This window comes from Muscardinus avellanarius (assembly GCF_963383645.1).
Source record: "Muscardinus avellanarius genome assembly, chromosome: 10".
Classification (NCBI taxonomy): Eukaryota; Metazoa; Chordata; class Mammalia; order Rodentia; family Gliridae; genus Muscardinus; species Muscardinus avellanarius.
The window spans coordinates 78,562,756-78,589,104 of NC_137796.1; the positions used below are offsets into that span (position 1 = coordinate 78,562,756).

The 26,349-nt window shown below is 43.1% G+C and overlaps 1 protein-coding gene across 1 annotated transcript; it reads right to left on the reverse strand.

The window, feature by feature from the left end:
• Positions 1-287: 287 nt before the first annotated feature.
• LOC308268748 (NXPE family member 3-like) lies at positions 288-25,784 on the reverse strand (the record flags this gene model as incomplete). Its single annotated transcript, XM_080703856.1, is given in 7 exon segments — positions 288-746; positions 5,670-5,971; positions 5,974-6,129; positions 15,273-15,512; positions 17,978-18,057; positions 22,341-23,098; positions 25,671-25,784. Coding segments are annotated over 7 exon segments (2,109 nt in total).
• Between the last annotated feature and the right edge of the window lie 565 nt (positions 25,785-26,349).

A 26,349-nucleotide genomic window follows, 5' to 3' on the forward strand; every position in this document is an offset into this window, starting at 1 on the left:
ACTGGCTTCTAGAAGTGGCACTGCAGTATCTTCTCCTAGACACGCTCAACTTCCCCTAGAGAAACAACAACAAAAATCTACCTTGTCTTCTCCCAACTATTAATCTACCCCGACTTCTCCTCAAGGTTGCCAGTGTGAATCATCATTTCCATGCTCCTTTTCTTGGTTGTCTTCCTCAAGTTCTCAGAAATATTTTTAAGCTGTTGATTCCTTCTCTCCTTGATGCCTCCTGCAGTTTGCCTCTTTGTGACTAGAGTCTCCTGTCTACCAGACACCCAGAGTCTATCTCAAAACCCCACCTCTGGACATTCTCCAGTGTCCTCTTTGCTAAATCCTTTACATATTACTTTCCTGACACCAGGACCCACATCTTGCGCCCTTTCCTGTCTCTCACATGACATTAAGGACAGCACATTACCTGACTGCAACTTCAGGCTGTACTGGTCACTTGGCAAGTAGACTTGATACCTTGTTCTCCAAACCTGAATCTGGAGATGAGTCCGCTTCCTCTGTTCCAACTTCCTTTCTGAAGCTGAAACCTCTTTCCCCATCTCAGGACGCCGCTCCGCTCTGGCTCCTTCTCCCTTCCCTCTATAAAGTCCTCCAAGGCTCCTTGCTCTCTCCACAGCAACTCTCAGGACAATGTCCTCCTGACGCTCCCACGGCTGCCGAAGCTCGGCATCGCCAGCTTGTAGATGATGTGGCCAGTCAGATGCCCAGAGTGAAGTTCTGTGCGGGAAAGGCTGCTGCAGGAGGAGAGAGAGGAACACAGGAACACGCTTCTCAGCAGATTAATGTTGAGGCTGAGAACACAGCAGTAAATCAAGATCAAGGCTGCAGGCAAGTGGAGTTCCCAGTCACAGTAGAACATGCTGGTCCATACCTTCCACCCACACATCAGAAAGACTTTTTTTTTTTTTTTTTTTAATACAGTACTGGGGATGGAACCCAGGGACATTCTACCTCCAAGCTACACCCCCAGCCCTATATTTTATTCTTTATTTTGAAATAGGGTCTCATTGAGTTGCAAAGGGCCTCACTAAGTAGCTGAGGTGGCCTGCGAAACATGATCCTCCTGTCTCAGCCTCCTAAATGCTGGGATTACAAGCATGTGCCACCACACCTGGCTCAGAAAGACTTTTTTTTTTTTGTGTGTGTGTGTGTGTGGTACCTGGGATGGAACTCAGGGGAATTCTACCTCTGAGATACACTCCAAGCCCGATTTTTTATTCTTTATTTTGAAACAGGGTCTCACTAAATTGAGCAGGGCCTCACTAAGTAGCTGAGGCTGGCCTCAAACCCAGATCCTCCTGTCTCAGCCTCCCAAATGCTGGGATTACAATGTGCCACCATGCCCAGATCTCAAAAAGACTTTTCTAATGGATTCTGTCCAGCAGAGGAATGCCCTGGGGAGAGGTCTTGTCTGTCTCCTTTCCAGCTAGGAAGTAGATTAAAGCAAACAAACAAACAAACAAACAAAACTGTGCAGGGGTGATATATTGAGTTCCTGCCTGAAGACTGAGTACCTTTTCTGTAAGTGTAAACTCTCCTTGTTTTTTAAGTCACAAGGAGCTCAAAAAAGCTGAACCCTGGACTGGAAGAACCTTATGCCATGGCTCTAGGATATGAACAAAATGCTAGTGGGAAAAAAAGGCAAAAGGAACATTGAAACCAGAGCTTTTATTATTAATCAGAGCTTAATAATAAAAAATTATTTCTAGTCTAAATATTTTTATTAGAGACAATAAGAAAAATCAATTGACAAAAAGGAAAACAGAGAGTACATTGTGTGTCAGCCAGGGTCCAGGAAGGAGAAAATTTTTTAAAATTTTAATTCAGCTGGGCGTGGTGGCGCACACTTGTAATCCCAGCATTCGGGAGGCTGAGACCGAAGGATCACGGTTCACCAACAGCCTCAGCTACTTAGGGAGGCCCTCTGCAACTCAGTAAGGCCCTGTTTCAAAATAAAGAATAAAGTTCCGGGAAGATGGCGACCGAGAAAAGCGGGGCTTAAGAGCCCCGCTAACAACAAATATCCATTACCACAAAATCAGCGCCTTTCAAAGCCAGAAAACAACATCACCAGAGAAACAAAAAAATCACCAGGCTCCAGAGAGAAAGCGGACTGAGAACAGAGCCACAGAGGAGATCCTCACGCCCGAGGACGTGGCAGACGCGGCAGCAGCGCCATACTGCCGGCGGCAACGGCGAATTCACGGGACGGCCACAGCAAGCCGAGGGGAGCCGCTGCGGAACAGCCAGGCGGGATTTCTCGGCGCAGAGGACATCTAAAGTTCCCAGTGTCTGAGCTCAGCACACACTGCAGGGATTCAGAGTGGAAATCAAAACCAAGAGAAAAAAAAACGCCAGCCCAACAGCCGAGGGCGTAGCAGCGGCGCCATATTGCCACTGGTGGCAGCAGCACCGAATTCACTACAGCTACATCTGCGTACTCAAAAACAGTGAGTCAAATTGCGGGCCACAGCGGAGAAATCCCAGTACTGTACTCACTGGGACTTGACCCAGTGGGAGAGAGGCGGTGGCAGTAATATCACACCATAGGAGAACGTGCAACCTGGCACCCCACACAGTCTAAAGCAGCCTCTATCGACTCTCTGGGTCGGAGACTCTGTGATACAACCCAGTAAAGGAGTAGTGGGGTCTGAGATACTACTGACTCGAGATCCAGAACACCTTAAGTGAAGTCATAGTGACCCAAGGGAAGAACCCAGAGAAGGCACAAACTTCCGAAATCATGGGAAAGAGGAATAATACTGGAGCAATGAATGCTCACAACCCCACAACATCAGAACCCGATAAAACAGAAAATCAGAGATTTCTAGAAGATCAAATCAGGAAAATAACTGTAGAAATAATAGAGGTGCTTCGAAAAGAACTCAGAGAGAGCCAAAAAGAGATAAAGGATGCAATTAATGAAGTAAAGGCCTCAATTCAAAGCACAAACAACCGATTAGAACACATGGAGAACAGAATCTCGCTCTTAGAAGATGATCATTCCAAAAATGAACGCATAGTTTCTAATCTTGGAAAAAATATCCGACAGCAAGAATCTGATATTGAAGAAATATGGGCCCATTTTAAGAGAGCTAACCTAAGAATAATTGGAATAGAGGAGGGAAAAGAAAGTGAAACCAAAGGGATCAACAATCTCTTCAAGGAAGTAATAGCAGAAAATTTTCCAGACATAGAGCAAGAGGTCGATACGCAGGTCCAGGAAACTTATAGAACTCCCTTTAGACAGGATCGGAGAAGAGGATCCCCACGCCACATAATTGTCAAAATGACCAATGTGGAAGCCAAGCAGAGAATCTTAAAGGCAACAAAAGCAAAGGGCCAAGTGACATTCAGAGGCAAACCAATTAGAATCACTCCAGACCTCCCAAACCAAGTTATGAGAGCCAGAAGGGCTTGGAGTAACATATTCCCAATTTTGAAAGAAAACAACTTCCAGCCAAAAATTTCCTACCTAGCAAAACTTTCTATCAAATTAGATGGAGAAATAAGAAGCTTCCATGACAAACAGAAACTGAAGGAATTTATGTCTTCAAAACCAGCACTAGAGAAAATACTCAAAGAGATTAACTACAAAGAAGAAATAGGTAACACACATCAGAACTAGAGAAACAAGATTTTCCATCCAACAGACAACTAAGATTTGTTATCTGTGGAGATTCATTATTTATGTTAGTCTGTTACCTATCTCTAAAGGGTATTGTTTGCCTTTATTGTTGTTAATTTTTAGGATTTCTAGTTGGAATAATAATATACCTTCAGATATAGCATTTGGAAATATTTTATCCCATTCTATTAGTAACTGTTAACTCTGTTTACATTGTCTTTGGATATACAATATGTTTTTTATTTTTTAGGGAGTTTGTATACTCTTCTGTTGCCTGTGCCATTGAAATCATAACCAAGAAACCACTGCCAATCAATGTTGTGAGGTTTTATGACCCAGATTTTCTCCTAAAAGTTTATAGTCTTAAGATTTATATTTAGGTCTTTTATCTATTTTGAGTTAATATTTGTATATGGGATTAGGTAAGGGTCCAATTTTATTCTTTTCCATGTAATTATTATTTTTCAACAATATTTAGTTAAAAGATTATTATTTCTACCACCAAATGTTCGTGGAAACCTTGTCAAAAATAACGACAATATAGGGAAGAATTTAGGTCTAGGCTTTTATTTAACTCCAATGGTTTATATATCTGCCTTTAGAATAGTACTACACTGTTTCAATTATTGTAGCTTTATATGGTTTGAAATCAGAAAATATATATCTTCTAGCTTTGTTCTTTTTCAAGATCGTAGTGGGTACCTAGAGTCCATATTCTATATTAGGATAGATTTTTTTTCTGAAAAATAAATATATAAATATATGATAGTTTCACCTAAAAATAGAAAAAAAATATTCTCTGGTAAGAAAGAAAGCAAAAAGAAATATTGAAATGTTATCTTTAAGTCATCAAAAGCTTGGTATCAGACAAATGAAACTGTTATGTGAGATTATCATTTTTAATTTTGGATAAATTTCTATAATACTAGATGTCAACTACTAAGCCAAGCATAGGAGGGGGGGATAGGGAGAGAACGGGGTGGGGATCGGGTGGGGGCTGACTGGGCGATGTGTGCATGTATGTCTACAAAAGTATGTATCCCACTATGATGTATGAATACAGTGCACCAATTAAAAAAATATGAAAAAAAAGAATAAAAAATAGAGCAGGGGTGTAGCTCAGAGGTCGAATGCTCTGGGTTCCATCCCCAGACCTGCAAAAAATAATAATAATTCTATTTATTGAAGTGCATTTAATTTGTATTAATTTAAATTTATTTATTTTATTTTATTTTATTTTTTGGTGGTACTGGGGTTCCTGGAAGCCCTTCTACCTTCGGGCTACACTCCCAGACCTTTTTTTGTTTGTTTGTTTTTGTTTTTGTTTTTGAAACATGATATCTTAAACCAGGGAGGCTGGCTTCGAATCTGTGCGATCTTCCTGTCTCCGCCTTCCAAGCGCTGGGATTACAAGTGTGCTCCACCACGCCCGGCCTTAATTTAAATTTAAAATCACTTTGACATATTGATTTAGTAAAATGTCCCAGTTTTTAAAACTGGTACATTGTAGTTACACATCTTAATGGACTACAAGATGATAGAGGCATACATGCATACATCACTCATTTAGAAGACAGATCTTAACAGCAAAAATTTAATACAAATCACTATTAAATGATACATGCTTGGGGAGCTACATTGGCAGTACCTGAACATTACACAATGCATACATATATTAAAACATCATAGCCGGGCGTGGTGGTGCGCGCTTGTAATCCCAGTACTTGGGAGGCTGAGACAGGAGGATCTTGCAGGTTTGAAGCCAGCCTCAGCAGTTTAGTGAGGCCCTCATTAACTTAATGAGACCCTATTTTCAAATAAAATATAAATTAGATCTGGGAGTATAGCTGGAGGTAGAAAGCCCCTGGGTTCCATCCTCAGTACTACAAAAAAAGTAAAATAAAACATCATATGGTACTCTAAGCCGAGCAAGGGAGGGAGGGACAGGGAGGGAATGGGGTGGGAATTGGGTAGGGGTTAAATCAGTGATGTGTACATGTCTGTACACACAAGTTTTTTACCCCAATACGTCCGGCAGGTCCAGGCTGGAGGTCATTTCCCAGGCATCCACAAAGGCCACATGGAGGCCAGAAAAGGCAGCTCGAAGGAGCCGGTTGACCTGCAGGGTGAACCAGTCACTGCCATACACGGATTTATACCCAGTGTTGGCCAGTTTGATGACCACGAGAGTCCCAGGCTCCCGGGCCAGCAGGGCCATCACAGCTGCCCGAATCCCTGCCAGTTGTCTCGCAAAGATGGATGGAGGGAAGGTGGTTAAGTGGGCTCCCAGGCCCAGCACCACCACGGTGTGGGGGCCCCTGGCCAGGCCCCTAGCTCCCTGGCTATGGAGTGCAGGGAGGCCACTGGTGTTCGGAAGGAGCGCAGGGGCCAGCTGTGGGCCCGCCAGTGCAGCACTATGCCCTGAGTGGTGTCCACGGCTATCAGGGGCCCTGTCTGATAGGTGACATGCAGATCCACCGGCTTCAGGGCTTTTGGATGGAGGAAAGAGAAGGCGTCATAAGTTCACAAAGGGCTGTGCTCCTGCTGGCTTCCCAGGACACAAGCATTCCTCAACCCTAATGTGTCTCCCACGAATGCCACTGCTATCCATCAAATTCGTCCTCAGTTTGCTTCTTCTTTCTTTCTTTCTTTCTTTCTTTCTTTCTTTCTTTCTTTCTTTCTTTCTTTCTTTTTCTTTCTCTCTCTTTCTTTCTTTCTTTCTTTCTTTCTTTCTTTCTTTCTTTCTTTCTTTCTTTCTTTCTTTTCTTTCTTTCTTTTATTCTTTTTATATGGCAGTGCTGGAGACCAAACCTTGCATACCTCCAAGCTACATCCAGAGCCCTTGTTTGCTTTGACTCTATGGCATTAGGCTTCCATATGCTGGTTGACCTCTTCCAAAAATTTCTTTTTGCTTTCTACATTATCCCATTTTTCCTACCTTCCCGGTTACTCTTTGCTTAGTTATTTGTTTCTTATTTTCCTTGTACTTTGTACATGAATTCACTCCCTAAAATTCTGCCTCTGCCATCCAGTTTCCTTTACCATCTACCTTGTGAGGAATTCATTGACTTCCTCCTCTTGGGCTTTTGTCGAGGAGCTGACAGTTTCCTGAGGTTGGAGGCAAGCATCAAGTGCCCAGTCACTGTTTTCTGATGTTTGACCCCTGCCTGAATGTGCTATGGATAAAACGAACCCACCATCACTGCCAAGTCTTGCTCTCTGCTTCCCAAACTTTCCTGGCAGCACCACAATGGCCAGCTATCATCTTGAGTGACTTTCTAATGTCTATCTTCTTTCTCAGCTCTTCCTGGGAGAAGCCCTTTGTGGAATCCGCTGCCTCTCCTCTTAAGCCACAGTCAAATCATTCTCCAAGTCCTATTTGCTTACATTGTTAAGATTTTCTTTGTTCATCCAGATGTGGTAGCACACACCTGTAATCTCAATATTTGAGAGGCTGAGATAGGAGGATCTCAGGTTCAAGGACAGCCTAAGCAAGTAGTGAGACTCTCATCAACCTAGGGAGACCCTGTTTAAAAAACAAAATTGGATTGGGGTTGTAGCTTGGAGGTAGAATGTTGCTGGGTTTAATTCCCAGTACCAAAAAAAATTTTTTTCTTTGTTCAATTTTTGCATCTAACTTATTTTATTTTCATTTTTGTGGTACTGGGAACTGAACCCAGGGAAATTCTACCTTCTAGCTATATCCCCAGTCCTATTTTATTCTTTTTTTGTGGTACTGGAGATGAAACCCAGGGGCATTCTACCTCCAAGCTACACCCCCAGCCTATTTTTTATTCTTTATTTTGAAACAGGGTCTCGCTGAGTTGCAAAGGACCTCACAAAATAGCTGAGGCTATCCGTGAACCTCGATCCTCCTGTCTCAGCCTCCCAAATGCCGGGATTACAAGCGTGCACCACCATGCTTGGCTTCACTTCCATTTTTTAAAAAAGATATTCTACAGCGACAGATTGAGGTGCCAGCAATTTCACAAGCATTGTTGTGAGTGCTGTTGTATATAACTGTTAGGGATAGCCCTATCACTTTTCCCTCATGGAGCTCACAGTGTCTTGGGGGAAGAGAAGTGGTTTAAAGGAAGTTGGAAAATTTAAGTTACTGAAAGATGGTTAGTGCTCTGAACATGCATGACATAAGATCAGGGGAGAGCTAGAGATGGAGTCAGACTTTGAAGTATCATACAAATCGTACTAATGATTTTGATGCTTGTCAAGAAAAATCAGAGTTCATTAGATGTGAGAAATGTGATTCCTAGAAATATTAGCCAGAGCAATTTGACAAGAAAAAGAAATGGAAGACATTCAAATTGGAAAGATAGAACATTTACATAACTAAATATGGGGCCAGACGGCCTTATACAATTACAAAAGAGTTAAAATATCTAACATATGTTCTCTGATTGCAACGCAATTACATTGAAAATCAATAACAGAATATTCTTATGGGAAATATAGACCGTGTTCATAGATATCTTATTTGGAACCATACTGAAGTACATATTTAATATAATCACAATTAAAATCCCAACAGAGCCAGCTGTGGCACATGCCTGTAATCCAAGTACTTGGAAGGCTGAGACAAGACAGTTGCAGGTCCACAGCCAGCCTCAGCAACTTAGTGAAGCCCTACACAACTTAGTGAGACCCTGCTTCAAAAAGTAAATATAAGCTGAGTGCACGTTTATAATCCCAGTACTTAGGAGGCTGAAACAGGAAGATTACTGGTTCACAGCCAGCCTTGTCTACTTAGTGAGTGTAGGACCAAAGCAGGGCCATGACAGGCTTCATCCATACAGCAAAAACGCTAGGCCTAAGTTTCAGGAATACAACTAACAGTTAAGTGTCAGTTTTTGTACCTGGGTCAGGATGAAAAACTCCCAACCAACCCCAGGAGGCACGAACCAAATGGGAGGCACCAAGTATCCTGTCCTTGCTTGTGATAACAGCAGTAAAAATTCCTTTTGGTTTAAAGATAACTCCTTTGTAAATCACAGTCTGAGTGACTGAAATGTATAAAACTGCCTTGGAGCAAAGACTCGGGGTCTTTGTCAAGACTCCATTGCATTGGAGGGACTTGGACCCTAGCTCGAGCTAGCTCCCCAATAAACCCCCTTCCTGCCTTTGCATTATTGTGTGTGGTGGTCTCTGTCACCCTGGGATCCCAGACTTTGAGTATAACAGTGAGGCCATCTGCAACTTAGAAACCTGTTTCAAAATAAAGAATAAAAAGCCGGGCGTGGTGGCACACGCTTGTAATCCCCGCGCTTGGGAGGTGGAGACAGGAGGATCGCGCAGGTTTGAAGCCAGCTGCGTGCGCTGGCTTAGGAGACCCTGTTTCCAAAAATGAAAATGTAAAAATAGGTCTGGGAGTGTAGCCCGGAGGTAGAAGGGATTCCAGGAACCCCAGTACCACCAAAAAAAAAAAAAAAAAAAGAATAAAAAAGAGGGCTAGGGATATAACTCAGAGGTAGAATACCCCTAGGTGTAGGGTCCGAAAATCGCCCACCAACCCAAATAACGAAGGACTCACAAGAGATGTAAGATGCAAGTGAGGTTTATTGTGCTGCAGCTCTGTCCCGGCAAGCCAGGGGTCGAGACCAAGACACTAAATGGTCAAGGTTTTGATCCCAAGCTCACTCCACGCTCTGAATTTATAGCCCCAGGAGGGAGTGGTTACACATGTCAGAGCCCGCCAAAAGACCGAGCCCGCCAACCTTAGAATACAACCAATCAGATACAAGGACAAACAAGTACAACCAATAATTTAAAAACATGCATCCACACACATCAGAGCCTGCTAAGGACTGCTTATCTCCCTTATGGTATGTGTTCGTTCCCTAGGACTGCCTTTCCCACCCACCTTGGCTGGGCCAGGCTCATCTCTGCGCTGAGGAATCTTCCTGGAGAGCAGATTAGCATGGCCTTGTTCCCCAGGCCGGAGGGGGAGTGCTGATCTGGCTCAGAGATATGGAGATCAGGTCCCATGTACAAAGACCTTGGCCCGAAAGCTGGAGATTAGAGGCTTTGACCTGGTGGGTCCCCTACCCTGGTCCTTGAATCCTGCAACCTGGGCAGCTGGGCTTAGTTAACTTCTCATGCTAGGGTGGGAAAGCGCTTCTTCCAGTCTGCTTTCCAGCACCCCTACATAGGTTCAATCCCCAGCACAGAAATAAATAAATAAACAATAAAAATAGGGATGGGGATGTATCTCAGAGGCAGAATGCCCTGGGTTCAATCTCTAGTAATACACTTATACACACACACACACACACACACACACACACACACACACCAGAATACCTATGCTGCAATTCTATATTTTGAATAAAATAAATGAAAACAATAAAAAGCATGGCATGGTGACAAATGCTTGTAATCCCAGTTCTTGGGAGGCTGAGACAGGAGGATTACGGTTTTCAGGCAGCCTTATCTACTTAGTGAGGCCTCCTGCAACTTAGGAGACCTTGTTTCAAAATAAAGAATAAAAAGTAGGGCTGAGGGTGTAGCTCAGAGGTAGAATGCCCCTAGGTTTCATCTCCGATACTACAAAAGTAAAAAACAAAAACAAAAAAGAGAAAAGAAAATAAGAAGAAAACAAAGCAAGGCTTGGTAGCACATGCCTATAATACTAGTACTTGGGAAACTGAGACAGAAGGATCACAGGTTCAAGACAAGCCTCATAGGCCCTATGTCAAAGCAAAAATTTTAAATGGCTGGTGGTGTACCTCAAAAAGTAGAATGCCCCTGTATTCAGTTTCCAACACACACACACACACACACACACACACACACACAGGGAGAGAGAGAGAGAGAGAGAGAGAGAGAGAGAGAGAGAGAGAAAGAAGAAGAAGAAGAAGAAGAAGAAGAAGAAGAAGAAGAGGAGGAGGAGGAGGAGGAGGAGGAGGAGGAGGAGGAGGAGGAGGAGGAGGAAGAATCCTTGCCAAGGTCCTTTAAAAAAATAAATGAATGTGATATAGGGGTGCATGCTTGTAATCCCAGTACTTGGGAGGCTGAAACAAGAGGATCACAGGTTCAAAGACAGCCTCAGCTACTTAGTGAGGCCCTCTGCAACATAGTGAGACCCTGTTTCAAAATAAAGAATAAAAGATAGGGCTGGTGGTGGTGTAGTTTGGATGTAGAATGTCCCTTGTTTAATCTCCAGCACTACACGCATACACAAAAAGGTCAGATACAGCAAATATGTAGTTACGTTCATATTATTAGATTTTTGATATAAGAGAAATGAGATACAAATATAAAATCAAATCAATAGAGACACTAACTCTAAAATAAGTTGGAACCCAGGCATGGTGGAGCACTCTTGTAATTTCAGCATTTGGGAGGCTGAGCCAGGAGGCTCGTGGTTTGCAGCCAGCTTCAGCTACTTGGTGAGGCCCTTTGCAACTCAGTGAGACCCTGTTTCAAAATAAAGAATAAAGGCCGGGTGTGGTGGCGCACATTTATATTCCCCACGCTTGGGAGGCTGAGACAGGAGGATCGCACAGGTTTGAAGCCAGCCTCAGCTACTTAGTGAGGCTCTCAGCAACTTAGTGAGACCCTGTTTCCAAATAAAGTATAAAATAGGTCTGGGAGTATAGCACAGAGGTAGAAAAGCCCTTGGGTTCCACCCCCAGTACCACCAAAAACAAAACAAAACAAAACAAAAACAATAACAAAATAAAATTTAAAATAGGTCTGGGGGTATAGCCCGGAGACAGAAAGCCCCTGGGTTTCATTTCCAGTACCACAAAGATAAAGAAAGAAAGAATAAAAAATAGGGCTGGGGCTGTAACTTGGAGGTAAATGCTTCTGGGTTCCATCCCTGGTACTGCAATATAAATAAATAAGTAAATAAATAAGTAAATAAATAAGTTGGAGCTGGGCATGGTGGCACATTTTTGTAATCCCAGTACTTGGGAGGAGCTTGAGACAGGATGATCACAGGTTCTTAGCCTCAGCTACTTAGTGAGGCCCTCTACAACTTAGTGAGACCTTGTTTAAAAATAAAGAATAAAAAATAAGGCTGGGGATGTAGATTGGAAGTAGAATGCTGCTGGGTTCAATCCCTAGTACCAAAAAAAGATAATTTGGAAATATGAATATGAATTCATGATTTTTAGCCAGCTATCTGTTTATCATCTATTTCTTCTGTCTGCAGAATGACCTAGAAGCATGCTAGTCAATAATAATAAGCACCCACAGTGCCCCATACTCATTTCTAGTTCCCCACAAATCCTTAGAGGATCAACAAATTCCAAGTCTGGGGGCAGAATTGGTACAAAGTGCGCCTAGGACACCTTGTGCCAGAAATCAAGGAAGCTTTCTAATGTTAAAGTTACATCTAAAAAGAGACAAGAGCCAACTCAGACAGCCTCAGCAACTTAGCAAGGCCCTCTGCAACTTAGTGAGATTGTTTCAAAATAAAAAATAAAATAGGGCTGAGGGTATAGCTTGGAGGTAGAATGCCCCTGGGTTCAATCCCTAGGACCCCAACAAACAAACAACCCACCCACCCATGCACACTCAAAAACATAAGGAGGGCTAGGAGCATAGCTTAGAGGTAAACTGCTGTTGAGTTCAAGTCTAGTACAACAAAATCAACAACAAAAGAGACTGTTTAAACTGAGTGTGGCAGTGCACTCCTCTAATCCCAGTACCTGGAGGCTGAGACTGGAGGAGCTCAGGTGCATGGCCAGACTCAGCAATTTAGTGAGGCCCTCTGCAACTTAGTGAGACCCTGTTTCAAAAGAAAAAAGAAAGATAGGGCTAGGGTATAACTCAAAGGTAGAATGCCTCTGGGTTAAATCCCCAGTAACACACACACACACACACACACACACACACACACACACACACACACACGTTTGTCAGGAGTTGGCTAAGGATTGAAAGACAGAAAAAGAATTTTTTTTTTTTTGTATTGGAGAATTAACCCAGGAGTATTCTACCTATGAACTACACCCGTAACCCCTTTTATTTTCTATTTTGAAACAAGGTCTCCCTAAGTTTCGGAGGCCCTTAATAAGTTGCTGAGGCTGGCCTTGAACCTGCAATCCTGTCTTAGTCTCCCAAGTACTGGGATTATAGGTGTGTGCCACAACACCCATTTCAGAGAAAGAATTTTGTGTGTGTGTGTGTGTGTGTGTGTGTGTGTGTGTGTGTGTTACTAGAAACTGAACCCAGGGGCATTCTACCTTCAAGCTGCAACCCTAGCCCTATTTTTTATTCTTTACTTTGAAACAGGGTCTCACTAAGTTGCAGCAGGCCCTCACTAAGTAGCTGAGGCTGGCCGTGAACCTGTGATCCTCCTGTCTCAGCCTCCTAAGTACTGTGATAACAAGCAGGTGCCACCACACCTGACTCTGAGAAAGAATTTGCTTTTAGGATTGTAAATGAAATTTTAGTTTTTGTGTATTTATATTGGTGCATTATAGTCTCACATCATAATGTAAATCACGTTGACAGTGACATACATGTGCAAGCTTGAAAGGCTTTTGTGTGTGTGTGTGTGTGTGTGTGTGTGCGGTACTGGGGGTGGAACCCAGAGGCTTTCTACCTCCGGGCTATACTCCCAGACCTCTTCTTTTATACTTTATTTGGAAACAGGGTCTCACTAAGTTGCTGAGAGCCTCACTCAGTAGCTGAGGCTGGCTTCAAACCTGTGCGATCCTCCGGCCTCAGCCTCCCAAGTGCGGGGATTACAAGGATGCGCCACCACGCCCAGCGAGAAAGGATTTTTAAGCAGTGAAAAATACTGTGGATGATGTTGTAATGGTGGAGACAGGTCGTTGTCCATTTGTCCAAACCCACAGAATGCACAGCACCGATGGCAAGTCCAAATGCAAACTATGGACTTTGGATGATAGCGATGGGAGAAGATGCCAATGTAGATTCATCAGGAATTGAACCCAGGGGCATTCTACCTCCAAGCTACACTCTCAAGCCTATTTTATTTTTATTTTGAAACAGGGTCTCACTGGGTTGATGAAAGTCTCACTTCTTGCCGAGGCTGTTCTTGAACCTGTGATCTTTCTGTCTCAGCCTCCCAAGTACTGGGATTATAGGTGCATGCCACCATACCCCGTTCTTGTTAGATTTGTATTGGCGAACTATAGTTTTAATTTATAGCAAGATTCATAGCGATGTATTCATATATGCACAAGATATCTGAGTGTAATATGTTACATATCTTATTTAATGAAGATTGTTCCTTGAGTGTACATGTGTGCCACTTTATTTATTTATTTATTTAGAAACTGGGCATTGAACCCAGGAGCATTCTACCTCGAAGCTACCACCCCAGCCTTACTTTTTATTTGTAATTTGAAGCAGGGTCTCCCTAGGTTGATGAGAGATTCCCTACTTGCTGAGGCTGTCCTTAACCTATGATCCTCCTGACACAGCCTCCTACGTACTAGGATTACAGGTGCGCACCACCATGCCTGGCTGTGTCACAACTTGAAGTATGTTCCATATATGGTTTCTCAGATCTCAGCTAACAGGTTTTTTAATTGTTTCTGTTATGTTTTTCAGTTCTATGGATGGAACCCAGGGCTTTGCACATGCTAGGAAAGTGCTCTACCATGGAGCTCCATACCCAACCCTTTTTAATATTTATTTTGAGACAGGGCCTTGTTAAGTAGCCCCGGCTGGCCTGCAGCTTGCCATCATCCTACATTAGCTTCTTCAGTAGCTGGAATTATAGGCCTGAGCTGTCATGCCTGGTTCAACTTGCTGTTTAAAGTAAATGGAAACCTCAGCCAGACACACACCAGCAATCCCAGTACTTGGGAGTCCGAGACAGGAGAATTGCAGATTCAAGGTCAGCACAGTATCTCAGTGAGACCCAGTTTCCAAATAAAAAATAAAAAGGATGTTAGGTATGATAACACATACCTATAAATCCAGTACTTGGGGGGCTGAAACAGGAAGATCATAGGTTTGAGGCCAGACTCTGTTTCAAAATAAAAAATAAAAAGGGCTGGGGAGAAAAGTTTAGAAGTAGCATGCCCCTGGGTTTTATATCCAATATGAAAAAAATAGAGAGGAGGGAGTGACAAAAGTTTGAACTTTATGTCTTTGGCACAATTATTTCACTTATGAGATTTTATTTAGGAATGAAACAAAGACTCTTTTGGAATCTTTACACCTTCTGCTGTTATTTATTTATTTATTTTTGTAGTGCTGGGGAATGAAACTGAGGGGTCTTCTACCTCTAGCTCTATTCTATTTTTTACTTGGAAACAGGGTCTTGTTAAGTTGTGGTCAGTCTCACTAAATAACTGAGGCTAGCCTCGAACCTGCAATCCTCCTGTCTTAGCCTCCCAGGTACTGGGATTACAGGTGTGTGTGACCCTGCCTGGCAGCCTGTGTTATCTGAATGTTCTGTGCTGTCCCTGGAGCTCAGTGGTAACTAAACCAGGAAGGCGGCTCCATGGACACGTCCTCCGAGGAGGACAATCACATCCTCCCAACCCTGCCTTCTTCACTCCCTCACCTTTCACAGAGGCCTGGCATCCTGCCCCAGCTCTCCACCGAGCACGGGAGTTTCCTTCTTCCAAGCCCTCCCTGCTCTCCACACGCCTCCCTCCTCCCGTTCTCCTTCACAGTCACTCACAGGGTGCAGTGTCTCGTAGATATTCCCACCACTGCCGAAGCATGGAATCCCCCATCATGTGCACGATGCGGCCCGCCAGGCAGCCCAGGATGCTGTCAGCGGTGGAGAAGGACTGCCCAGAACAGGACAGTGAGTGCCAGGTGTCTTGGTGGTAGAATCCGGAGGGCTTTGGGGCTGGAAGGCCAGGGCGGCATGGGGGCCGAGGGGGCAGAGCTGCAGGGAAGAGAAAAGCAGACCAGGCTAAATAATAAAAAGAGTTAACGTTAACACCTTACAGTGCCACGTGCACTTCTCTGTGCTGTACCTGTGTTCCTCATTGAGGGGTGTGTGTGTGTGTGTGTGTGTGTGTGTGTGTGTGTGTGTGTTACTGGGGAACTGGGGATTAAACCCACGGGCATTGTACCTCTGTGCTAGCTATACCCCAGACCCATCTTTTTTTTTTTTCAAACAGGGTTTCACTAAGTTGCTGAGGCTGGCCTCATACCTGCAATCTTCCTGTCTCAGCCTTCTAAGTACTGGGATTGCAGGTACCCATGCCTGGCTCATTTATACTTTCTAAACTTTATTATTATTATTTTTTCAGTACTGGGGATTAAACCCAGGGGCATTCTACCTCCGAGCTACACTCCATTTTTTTATTCTTTATTTTGAAAGAGAATCTCACTAAGTTTTGGAGGGCCTCACTAAGTAGCTGAGACTGTCTGCGAACCACGATCCTCCAACCTCAGCCTCCCAAATGCTGGGATTACAAGTGTGCACCACCATGCCCGGCCTAAAATTTATTATTACTATTATTATTATTATTATTATTATTATTATTTTATTTTTTTTTTGGTATTGGGGATTGAACCCAGAGGCATTCTGCCTCTGAGCTACACCCCAATCCTATTTTACTTTTTATTTTGAAACAGGATCATGCTAAACTGCTGAGTGTGTCAGTAAATTGCTGAGGCTGGCTTTCAACCTGTGATTTTCAGCCTACCAAGTACTGGGATTACAAGCATGTGTCACGATGCCTGGCTAACAGGGTAGATCTAATGTCAGGCTTTTTTTTTTTTTTTTTTTTTAGTGCGTTGTAGTCACATATCTTAATGGGGTACAAGATGGTAGAAGCATATATGCACCCATCACTCATTTAGCCCTTCCCTAATTCCCACCCCATTCCCTCCTCCCTTATGTCAGGTTTTTGTTATACACAAAAAATAATAAAATGGGTATGGTGGAGCATGTCTGTATTTCCAGTACTTGTGAGGCTGAGACAAGAGTACTGCAGGTTCAAGGACAACCTCAGCAAGTAGTGAGACTCTCATCAACCTAGCTAGACCCTGTTTAAAAACAAAAAATAAAAAGTTTAGAGGTATAGCTTGGAGGTAGAAACCTCTCCTGGGTTCAATCCCCAGTATCTCCCCTCAAAAAATAAAGTAGGACTGAGGGCATAGGTTGGAAGTAGAATGCCACAGGGTTCAACCCCCAGTACCACAAAATTAATAATAATAATGACAATAATAATAATAATAATAATAATAAATAAAGGGGACAGGAGGAAATTTTTGGAGGTAATCGATATATTTTTAGGATTTTTAAATTTTAGTTTTGGTTTTATTATGTTTATTTTTGTACATTTATTTTATTTTATTTTATTTATTTTTAGAATTAAAGGGGATGTTTATTAATGCAAAATCTCACATCAAAAAGTCAAAAAGAAAAGATAACAGTTGATACTGTGAGTTGCTACTTCAATAGAAAAGGCCAGGCGTGGGGGCGCACGCTTGAAATCCCCGTGCTTGGGAGGCAGAGACAGGAGGATCGCGCAGGTTCAAAGCCAGACGTGCTGGCTTAAGAGACCCTGTTTGCAAATAAAAATATAAAAAATAGGTCTGGGAGTGTAGCCTGGAGGTAGAAGGGTTTCTAGGAATCCCAGTACCACCAAAAAAAAAAAAACCTAATTAAAATATCTTATAATTACAGTAGCATATTGAAACATTTTCTTTCAGTTATAGAATATCTCTTTATCTCTATGATATGTAACCTTCTTGCACATTATAATCATTTATTTTATTTTATTTTTGTGTGTGGTACTGGGGATGGAAGCCAGGGGAATTCTACCTCTGAGCTATACTCCCAGCCCTATTTTTTACTCTTTTTTTTTTTTAAACAAGGTCTCACTAAGTTGCAGAGGGCCTAAGTAGCTGAGGCTGGCTGCGAACTTGTGATCCTCCTGTCCCAGCCTCCCAAGTACTGGAATCACAAGCGTGCATCATCACGCCGGGAAGATAATTATTTGTTTTAAACAACGGATTAAAACATATCTGCAGTGCTCTGAATAGTTCGAATTCTTCAAAACAACAATTGAGCTCCTAGGTTCCAAGATAGGATTTTAAAGTCAGATTTACTGTTGATCTTTTTATCCATCTGTCATCACACGTGAGCTTCAAGTTTACCTGTAAGGAGGCGACCAGCATGTTCACAGCTGTGCACGTTAGATGTGTGTGCCTTCTGGATGTCAACCACACCTCCAAAGTAGCTTACAACAAAAAGAACAGCGATTGGCAGGGACCGCGCTTGAATCCAGGAGGTCTGTTGTTACAGCCCACAGTACTGACCACTCTACTCCACTGCCCTGGCAGGTGGGAGCTAAATTAGCTAAGGGATAAAACCCTTGGCTTATTACCCGCCCAACCTCAGCACATCCCCGCCCTGCTTACCTAGTTTGACGTTCTCCTCCGTGGTCCGGCTAATCAGAATGGCAGAAGTGCCTTGAGGGAGCGGCTTGTCAGACACCATCCTGGAGAGACAGCAGAGCAGCTTTGAGGGAGGTGGCAGGTGGCGGCCTGGGTTGCTAAGGGCAGGAGTGGCTGAGGTGTCATTTCTACTCTGCCTGATTCCAAAAGGGACTGAGATCCATGCAGTATAATCAGTCCATCTATCATTTGGGGCAACTAGAATAGAGAGTTAAGAAAAATGATGGAAGGGAGAGAAAGGTCTTATCAGGAGCCAGAGGAGGGCTCTTAGCCGTCAACCCACCCATTTGGCCCTGGGCCTACTACCAGTCGAGGTGAGAAGAGAATGGCTAAGCAGGAACCTGTGTTCCTCTTTTCTGACAAATGGAATATCACACAATTCCAGGGCAGACTAGACTTTCCTAACACTAAACTCTGGAAGGAACACAGCATTCAGATAACAGGGAACATAACTTCCCATTCCTTAAGTGTGGATAGTGCATGCTGACGTTCAGAGTTACGTTCTGTAAGAGGGAGGTTGTGGAGGCGGCTGGAACTGCTCAGAAGCCTGACAGACACCACTTTAGTCAGGCCATGGGGGTCAACACCATCAAGCATAAATCACACTGATAGTATGTACGCTTGGAATGATCGATGAAAATGTAATTCCATCTCTATGATCTGCCTCCCTAAGTTACACAAACCCAATCAAGTCATAGGAAAAATAACAAAGTCCAATAGAAAGGCATCCCACGATATAATGGAACAGTACTTCTTAAGCCCCCAAGGTCATAAGATATGAGGAAAGTTGGAGAAACTGTCAGAGACACTAACTAAATGTAGCTGGATGTGGGGTGCACACCTGTGATCCCAGTACTTGGAAGACTGAGACAGGAGGATCGGAGGTTTGAGGCCACCCTCAGCAACTTAGGGAGACTCTCAACAATTTAGTGAGACCCTGTTTCCAAAAAAAAAAAAAAAAATGGGATTAGGGATGTAACTCAGAGGTAGAACACCCCTGGGTTCAATCCCTAGTACCCTTACCCCACAGAAAGAGAGAGAGACAGAGACAGAGACAGAGAGACAGAGAGACAGAGACAGGCAGGCTAACTAAACATGGTAACTTGAGCAGGAACTTGGAAAAGAAATAAAAGACATTAGATGAAAACTAAAGAAATCAAAATAAACAATGATATGTAATTAATAGCAGTATGTCAATATAGCTCATGAATTGTAACAGATGGACCACACGCATGAAGGATGTTAACAACAGGAGATATTGGCTGGAAAAGGAGTATGGGGACTTCATGCTAACTTCTCAGTTTCTCTGTCAATCTAAAACTGTTCAAAAACAACTAAGTTTACTAAGGATGAAACTCACACCTAAGTATTTACCTAATATGAAAATATTTGTGGGCAAAGTTCTCCTACCACAATGTTTGCCGCAGTTTTATTTATAATGGCCCAAACCTAGAAACAACCCAGATGTCCATCAGGAGATGAGCAGAAGCTGGAGCCGGGTGTGGTGGGAATGACGATCATCCCAGTACTTGGGAGGCTGAGACAGGAGGACAACAGGTTGGAGGCCTCAGCAACTTAGCAAAACCTCACCTCAAAACAAAATAAAAGACATAAATTCCTTCAGTTTCTGTTTGTCATGGAAGCTTCTTATCAAATTAGATGGAAAAATAAGAAGCTTCCATGACAAACAGAAACTGAAGGAATTTATGTCTTCAAAACCAGCGCTAGAGAAAATACTCAAAGAGATTAACTACAAAGAAGAAATAGGTAACACACACCAGATCCAGAGAAACAAGATTTTCCATCCAACAGACAACTAAGATTGGTTATCTGTGGAGATTCATTATTTATGTTAGTCTTTTACCTATCTCTAAATTGTATTGTTTGCCTTTATTGTTGTTAATTTTTAGGATTTCTAGTTGGAATATTAATATACCTTCAGATATAGCATTTGGAAATATTTTATCCCATTCTATTAGTAACTTTTAACTCTGTTTACATTGTCTTTGGATATACAATTTTTTTTTTATTTTTTAGGGAGTTTGTATACTCTTCTGTTGCCTGTGCCATTGAAATCATATCCAAGAAATCACTGCCAATTTCAATGTTGTGAGGTTTTATGACCCAGATTTTCTTCTAAAAGTTTATAGTCTTAAGATTTATTTTTAGGTCTTTTATCTATTTTGAGTTAATATTTGTATATGGGATTAGGTAAGGGTCCAATTTTATTCTTTTCCATGTAATTATTATTTTTCAACAATTTTTAGTTAAAAGATTATTATTTCCACCACCAAAGGTTCGTGGAAACCTTGTCAAAAATAACTTGATAATATAGGGAAGAATTTAGGTCTAGGCTTTTATTTAACTCCAATGGTTTATATATCTGCCTTTAGAACAGTACTACACTGTTTCAATTATTGTAGCTTTATATGGTTTGAAATCAGAAAATATATATCTTCTAGCTTTGTTCTTTTTCAAGATTGTTTTGGGTATCTAGAATCCATATTCCATATTAGGATAGAATTTTTTTTCTGAAAAATAAATATATAAATATATGATAGTTTCACCTAAAAAAATAGAAAAAAAATATTCTCTGGTAAGAAAGAAAGCAAAAAGAAATATTGAAATGTTATCTTTAAGTCATCAAAAGCTTGGTATCAGACAAATGAAACTGTTATGTGAGATTATCATTTTTAATTTTGGATAAATTGCTATAATACTAGATGTCAACCACTAAGCCAAGCATGGGAAGGAGGGATGGGGAGAGAATGGGGTGGGGATCGGGTGGGGGCTGACTGGGCGATGTGTGCATGTATGTCTACAAAAGTATGTATCCCACTAGGATGTATGAATACAGTGCACCAATACAAAAAAAAATTTAAAAAAACAAAATAAAAGTAAATAGGGGCTGAAGATGTAGTATGGAGGTAGAATGCCCCTTGGTTCCATCCCCAGTACTGATACCACCCCAAATACACACGAATAGCAGAGGTGAATGGATGGACAAACTTTTATATAGCCAGACAATGGAACTCCATTCAGCATTAAAAAGGGACTGTTACTACCTCACTCACAGCATGGATGAGCCACAAAGACACTTCCCTCTGCCAAAGGCAGATATAAAGTATTTACTGTATGATTCGCCTCTTATGGAAATCTTTTAAAAAGGCAAAAAGGCTATTTACTGTCCAAAGACAAATTCCTATTTGCCTGGGACTGAAGGTTGATAGAGGACATCAGCTGTGAAGGGGCACAGGGGACTCTGGGGTGGGGGAAGTGTTCTCTATCTTGACTGTTTTGCCAGTTACCTGGGTGTACTCATGCACCCAAACTCACAGAGCTGCACAGTTAACACATGTATATTTCACTGCATGTAAGTTATACTTCAATAATGTTGACTTTAATGTTTAAATCAAGATTTAAAACAAGCGGGGCGTGGTGGCACACGCTTGTAATCCCAGCTTTTGGGAGGCTGAGACCTGGAGGATCGCGGTTCGCACACAGCCTCAGCTACTTAGTGAGGCCCTCTGCAACTCGGTGAGACCCGGTTTCAAAATAAAGAATAAAATAAAAATAGGGCAGGGGGTGTAGCTCGGAGGTCGAATGCCCCTGGGTTCCATCCCCAGACCTGAAAAAAAAAAAAGATTTAAAACAATCCAGCCAATAAGATTTTGAACTACTGAATAATCCTGGAAGTAGGCAAATAGCTACTAAATAACTTAGTAAATAATTGTTGTAAGGATTCCTGAAGAAGAGAGGAGGAGGAGGAGGAAGAGGATGAGGAAGAGGAGGAGGAGGAGGAGGAACATGGGATAAGTATTCTAAATCAGGAAGCTAGCAAAAGCAAGAAAATTCTATAAGAAATCAAAGTTACAAGGTATCTCTAAATGTTAAAGATATCATCAGAAGCTACTGAAATAGGATGGAGACTTCTTTTCTTGGTACTATGGCAGATCTAGATATTAACAGACTTTACTGAAAATTCTGGACAAAATCGTTTTAAGGCAGGAGTCCTGATAAATAAATGAAGAGCTCAAGCTCGCTTTGCCCTGAGACAGTTGGCTTTGTCTTGAATACTTTGTCTCTTCCCTAGAGAAACTCCATGTTTCCTTTAATTCCAAGCTCAACTGTCACCTTCTCTAAACACACAGCCTGAGCAGTTTACTGTGGTTTCAGTCTGTCTAGCAACATCTGTCACATGAATGAGAGTAAGAATAACTGAATGCTGTCTGCGGTGGAGGGCCATGGCATCCCAGGATCAAGACGGAGAAGAAGAAAGAATGTGGCTTCGGGCCGGGACACACATCCCAGCTTCTGGGTGTCTTACCGAGCCAGCAGGGCCTCCTCGTGCGGTGTGGTCACCTTCAGGTAACTTCCACTCGAGTGACCAACTAGAGAGTTGCAGGGCAAGGTAGGGGGTTGAGCGCAGAACCAGAGCTCCCCCGAAACCACATCCCTGTACTGGCAGGTAGGTCCATGAGCTCTAGTTGAGTGAGGGTCAACATTGCAAATCACGGTCTCTTCAGGCCCTTCCATGCCCCGGAAATACCCCCTAAAGTCAACAGTGGCCCCTTTGTTTTTCCAGATTCTCCGCAGAACCGCAACTGCCTCACTGGAGTGGATCAGCCGCACTTGCACCTGGGCCCTCCCAGCCCAGAGCAGGGGGAAGGACAACAGGTACGTGCCGTTCTCCAGATCCTGGACATTCCCGGGGACCCCTGCTTTCAATTCTGGGCTCAGCAGCCGTGCCCGAAACAGATCCCCACCGTGGGTCTTGGGCCTGCCTCGGTGGTCCCTGGCCACAAGGACGGCCTCCAGGTAACCTCCCAGGACGTGGCTGTCCTTTGCGGGACCCCTCAGGTGATAGGTGGAGGTCTGGGGGCTGGTGGAAGCAAGAAAGTCCCCCCCATCTCCTGGGGTCAGAGGCCAGTACAGAAGATGGGTCAGGCTTGTGAGCTCCTGGGGGAGAGGGTCCAAGAAGGAGGAAGATTCTGTGAACTTGGAGGTATATTTAAAGACAGGATAGGGTTCTGGGGGCTGATAGAAGGTACTGTCGTCGGTCAAGAACATCTTGAAATAGATGGTCTGTGGGTAGAGGAAGAGAAACCTGTCAGTGGTTTGTATTTCTTTAATTTTTATCCTAAATGTTTTCCATTCACTAAAACTAGTCAGCCCCCTCTGCAAGGTAGGATCCAGGAGTCCTGCCTGCCCGCATCATGATGTCAGTCACTCTTAAGCCGGGCATCTGAGTCACCACCACCTTTATTCGAAAGGAGCAACTCAGCATGAATATGAATTGTGTCTCTGGTTCAGCTCCGCTGTCTCCTGTCCTCAGCAGTCTTATTCCCTCACCACCACTTCCAACACCCACCCACCCGCTGAATTACCAGCAGGCCTGGTCCAGCCCTCACATCTCTACTTTCCTTGATCCTCACAAATCCTGTTTCCCTCCCAGCCCTGGCATTCAAAGCATCCCCTTTTCTCCTTCTCGGTCCTCTCTCCACCACTCCAGCCCCACCATCTCCCACTGAGTTTTCCTGTTGAGAGTCAGGGTGGGAAAGCTGTTTACTCAGGGTTCTTGAGGGCTTCAGAAGGACATTGTGAGACTTCCCTCAGTGGGCTCCCCATCACTGGGCTTAGCTAGAAAGAAGAGCTGCACACCCAGAAACTATTGGAAAAGCAAGAAACTGTGGAAAGGCACAGGATGGGTGTGGCAGGCAAAAATAGCAAGAGACAGCTAATTCTTTTCTAGGAAGACCCAGAGTTGCTATGACAGGGAGACTCCTCCAAGTCCCACATCTCTCTGGTGTCATATTCTTTTATTTATTCTTTTATTTTATTTTATTGGTGGTGCTGGGAATTGAATCCAGGGGCATTCTATCTCTAAGCTACACCTCTAGTCCGATTTTATATTATTATTTTTTATTTTGAAAAAGGATCTTGCTAGTTTGCTGAGACTCTCACTACTTGCTGAGGCTGTCCTCGAACCTTCAATCCTCCTGGTCTCAGCCTCCTAAGTACTAGGATTATAGGCGTGCACCACCACATCCAGCTTCTGGTGTTATATTCTGAAAAACATGAAATCACAAATATAGATGAAAGAATTGCAAAGATCCAAATGGGAAGAGCAGTGGAGAGAAGCCATGTTTTGTGTGATAGGGCTGGTAGTAGAGGAAGTGAATTTACGTTGCTGGCTAGCAGATGGTCACCCATACCCATCAATACTCCTTCTAATCCACCAAGTATGATTCGGGGGGGGGGGAGCAACTGCCAGATGTAGTGGTGCGTGCTTATAACATCAGTACTCGAGAGGCTAAGACAGGAAGATTGTAGATTGGAGGCTAACATGTGGTAATTTAGTGAGACCTTGTTTCAAAAAAAATAAAATAAAATAGGGCTAAGGGTGTAGCTCAGAGGTGAAATGGCCCTGGGCTCAATACCCAGTACCACACACGAAAGAAGAAAGAAAGAAAGAAGGAAAGAAAGAAAGAGAAAGAAGGAAGAAGGAAGGAAAGAAGAAAGAAAGGAAGGGTGGGAAGGAAGGAAATAGCCAGGTACAGTGGCACATGCCTGTAATTCCAGCTACTCAGGAAGCTGAAGCAGCAGGATTACAGTTGGAGATCAGCATGGGAACCGAGACCTTGTTTCAAGATAAAAATAAATAAATAAAAATAAAAATAAAAAACACTAGGGATGTGGCTCTGTGGTGGAGCATTTCTGGGTAGAGTTCCCATTACTAAAAAAAAAAAAAAAAAAAAAAAAAAAAAAAAAAAAAGGAGGGGGAAGGAGGGAAGAAGGGCAAGAAATAGAATGCAAATAGTTGCTTCTGAAACATATCACAATGGTCTCATATGCTAGAATGTGTGTGTGTGTGTGTGTGTGTGTGTGTGTGTGTGTGTATCTAAATACATATAAAAAAGAGATACTCTTAACTGGGTGTGGTGTTGCATGCCTGTAATCCGAGTATTTGGAAGGCTGAGATAGGGGGATCTCAGGTTCAAAGATAGCCTCAGCACCATAGCGAGACTCTTAGCAACCTAGTAAGACCCTGTTTCCAAACAAAACACAAAAATGGCTGGGGGTATAACTCAGAGGTAGAATGTCCCTGGATTCAATCCCCAGTAACACACACACACCACACACACACACACACACACACACACACACACACACACACACGAATAGACTTGTTAGGAAAAAAGGAGGACAAGGAATGCAGCTCAACAGCATAAAGAGAAAGCTTTAACGCAAGCCTGGGAGGGATTCTCTTGACAGAACAGAGAGCTGCCTATACAGTTGAGAGTGGACATTTATTTATTTATTGGTACTGGGAATTGAACCCAGGGGCATTCTACCTCCAAGCTACACCCCCAGCCTTATTTTTTATTATTTATTTATTTATTTTGCAGGTCTGGGGGTGGAACCCAGGGGCATTCCCTGACAGATCCCAACACCCAACCTGCTCACCCTAGACCATCATCCCACCTTGTATTTGCGGGTCCCAGAATCACACAGTGGGTGGAAGTTAGGAGATGGAGAGCTTCTCTCCATCCTCTCTCCTATATAAAACTATGTAACTAATCCAAACCTGAGGTTGCAAAGGGAGAGAACAAAGGAGCTGGCAATAAGAGGTGTCAGAAGGAAGGCAAGTACTTACCCAAACCAGGAGGAAGACCACCCCCACAGTCAGAAGCTTGGAACCCTTGAGTGGCCCCGTGAATAAATCCATGCAGCCTAGATTCTTCTCGAGATACAAATACGCATTAGGCATCTAGCTAGAACATAAAGCAGCACAGATTTAACAGACCCTTCTATCAGACGAGATCAGGCGCGTTCAGGGTGGTATGGCCATAGATCAGACCCTTCTATCATAAAGGAGTGAGTTTACAATATCCGTGTCACCTGGCATTACGAGCATACTGTTGGACACTGTGTGACCTATTACAGCCCTCATAATTCATGCTGCCTAGTTCTAGTTTTCTGACAGAATCTTAGAATCTCTTTTCTGACCTTTACAGCTTCCTGTAAGTGGGTTTCATTCTGGGGTATCAAGAAAACCTCCCTCCACTGGGTCTCTACTCTAAGCCTGGCATATGCATCTGGGAAATACTGTTACACTGGGTTTAGACCCAGGTGTAGGCAATACCTCACCATACATAAAAGCCATCAGTGAGAGCACTTACAGTTATCATTCACTTGCAAATTTTTGTAGCCTATGTCTGCTATTCACTGTAGTTACTTTATTGATCTGTTTTCTGTATAATGGGAGGACTTGGCAAGACAGGTGCCCAGTGTGGGGAGAGAGCATCTATCTGAGAGATAACAAGGATTATTCC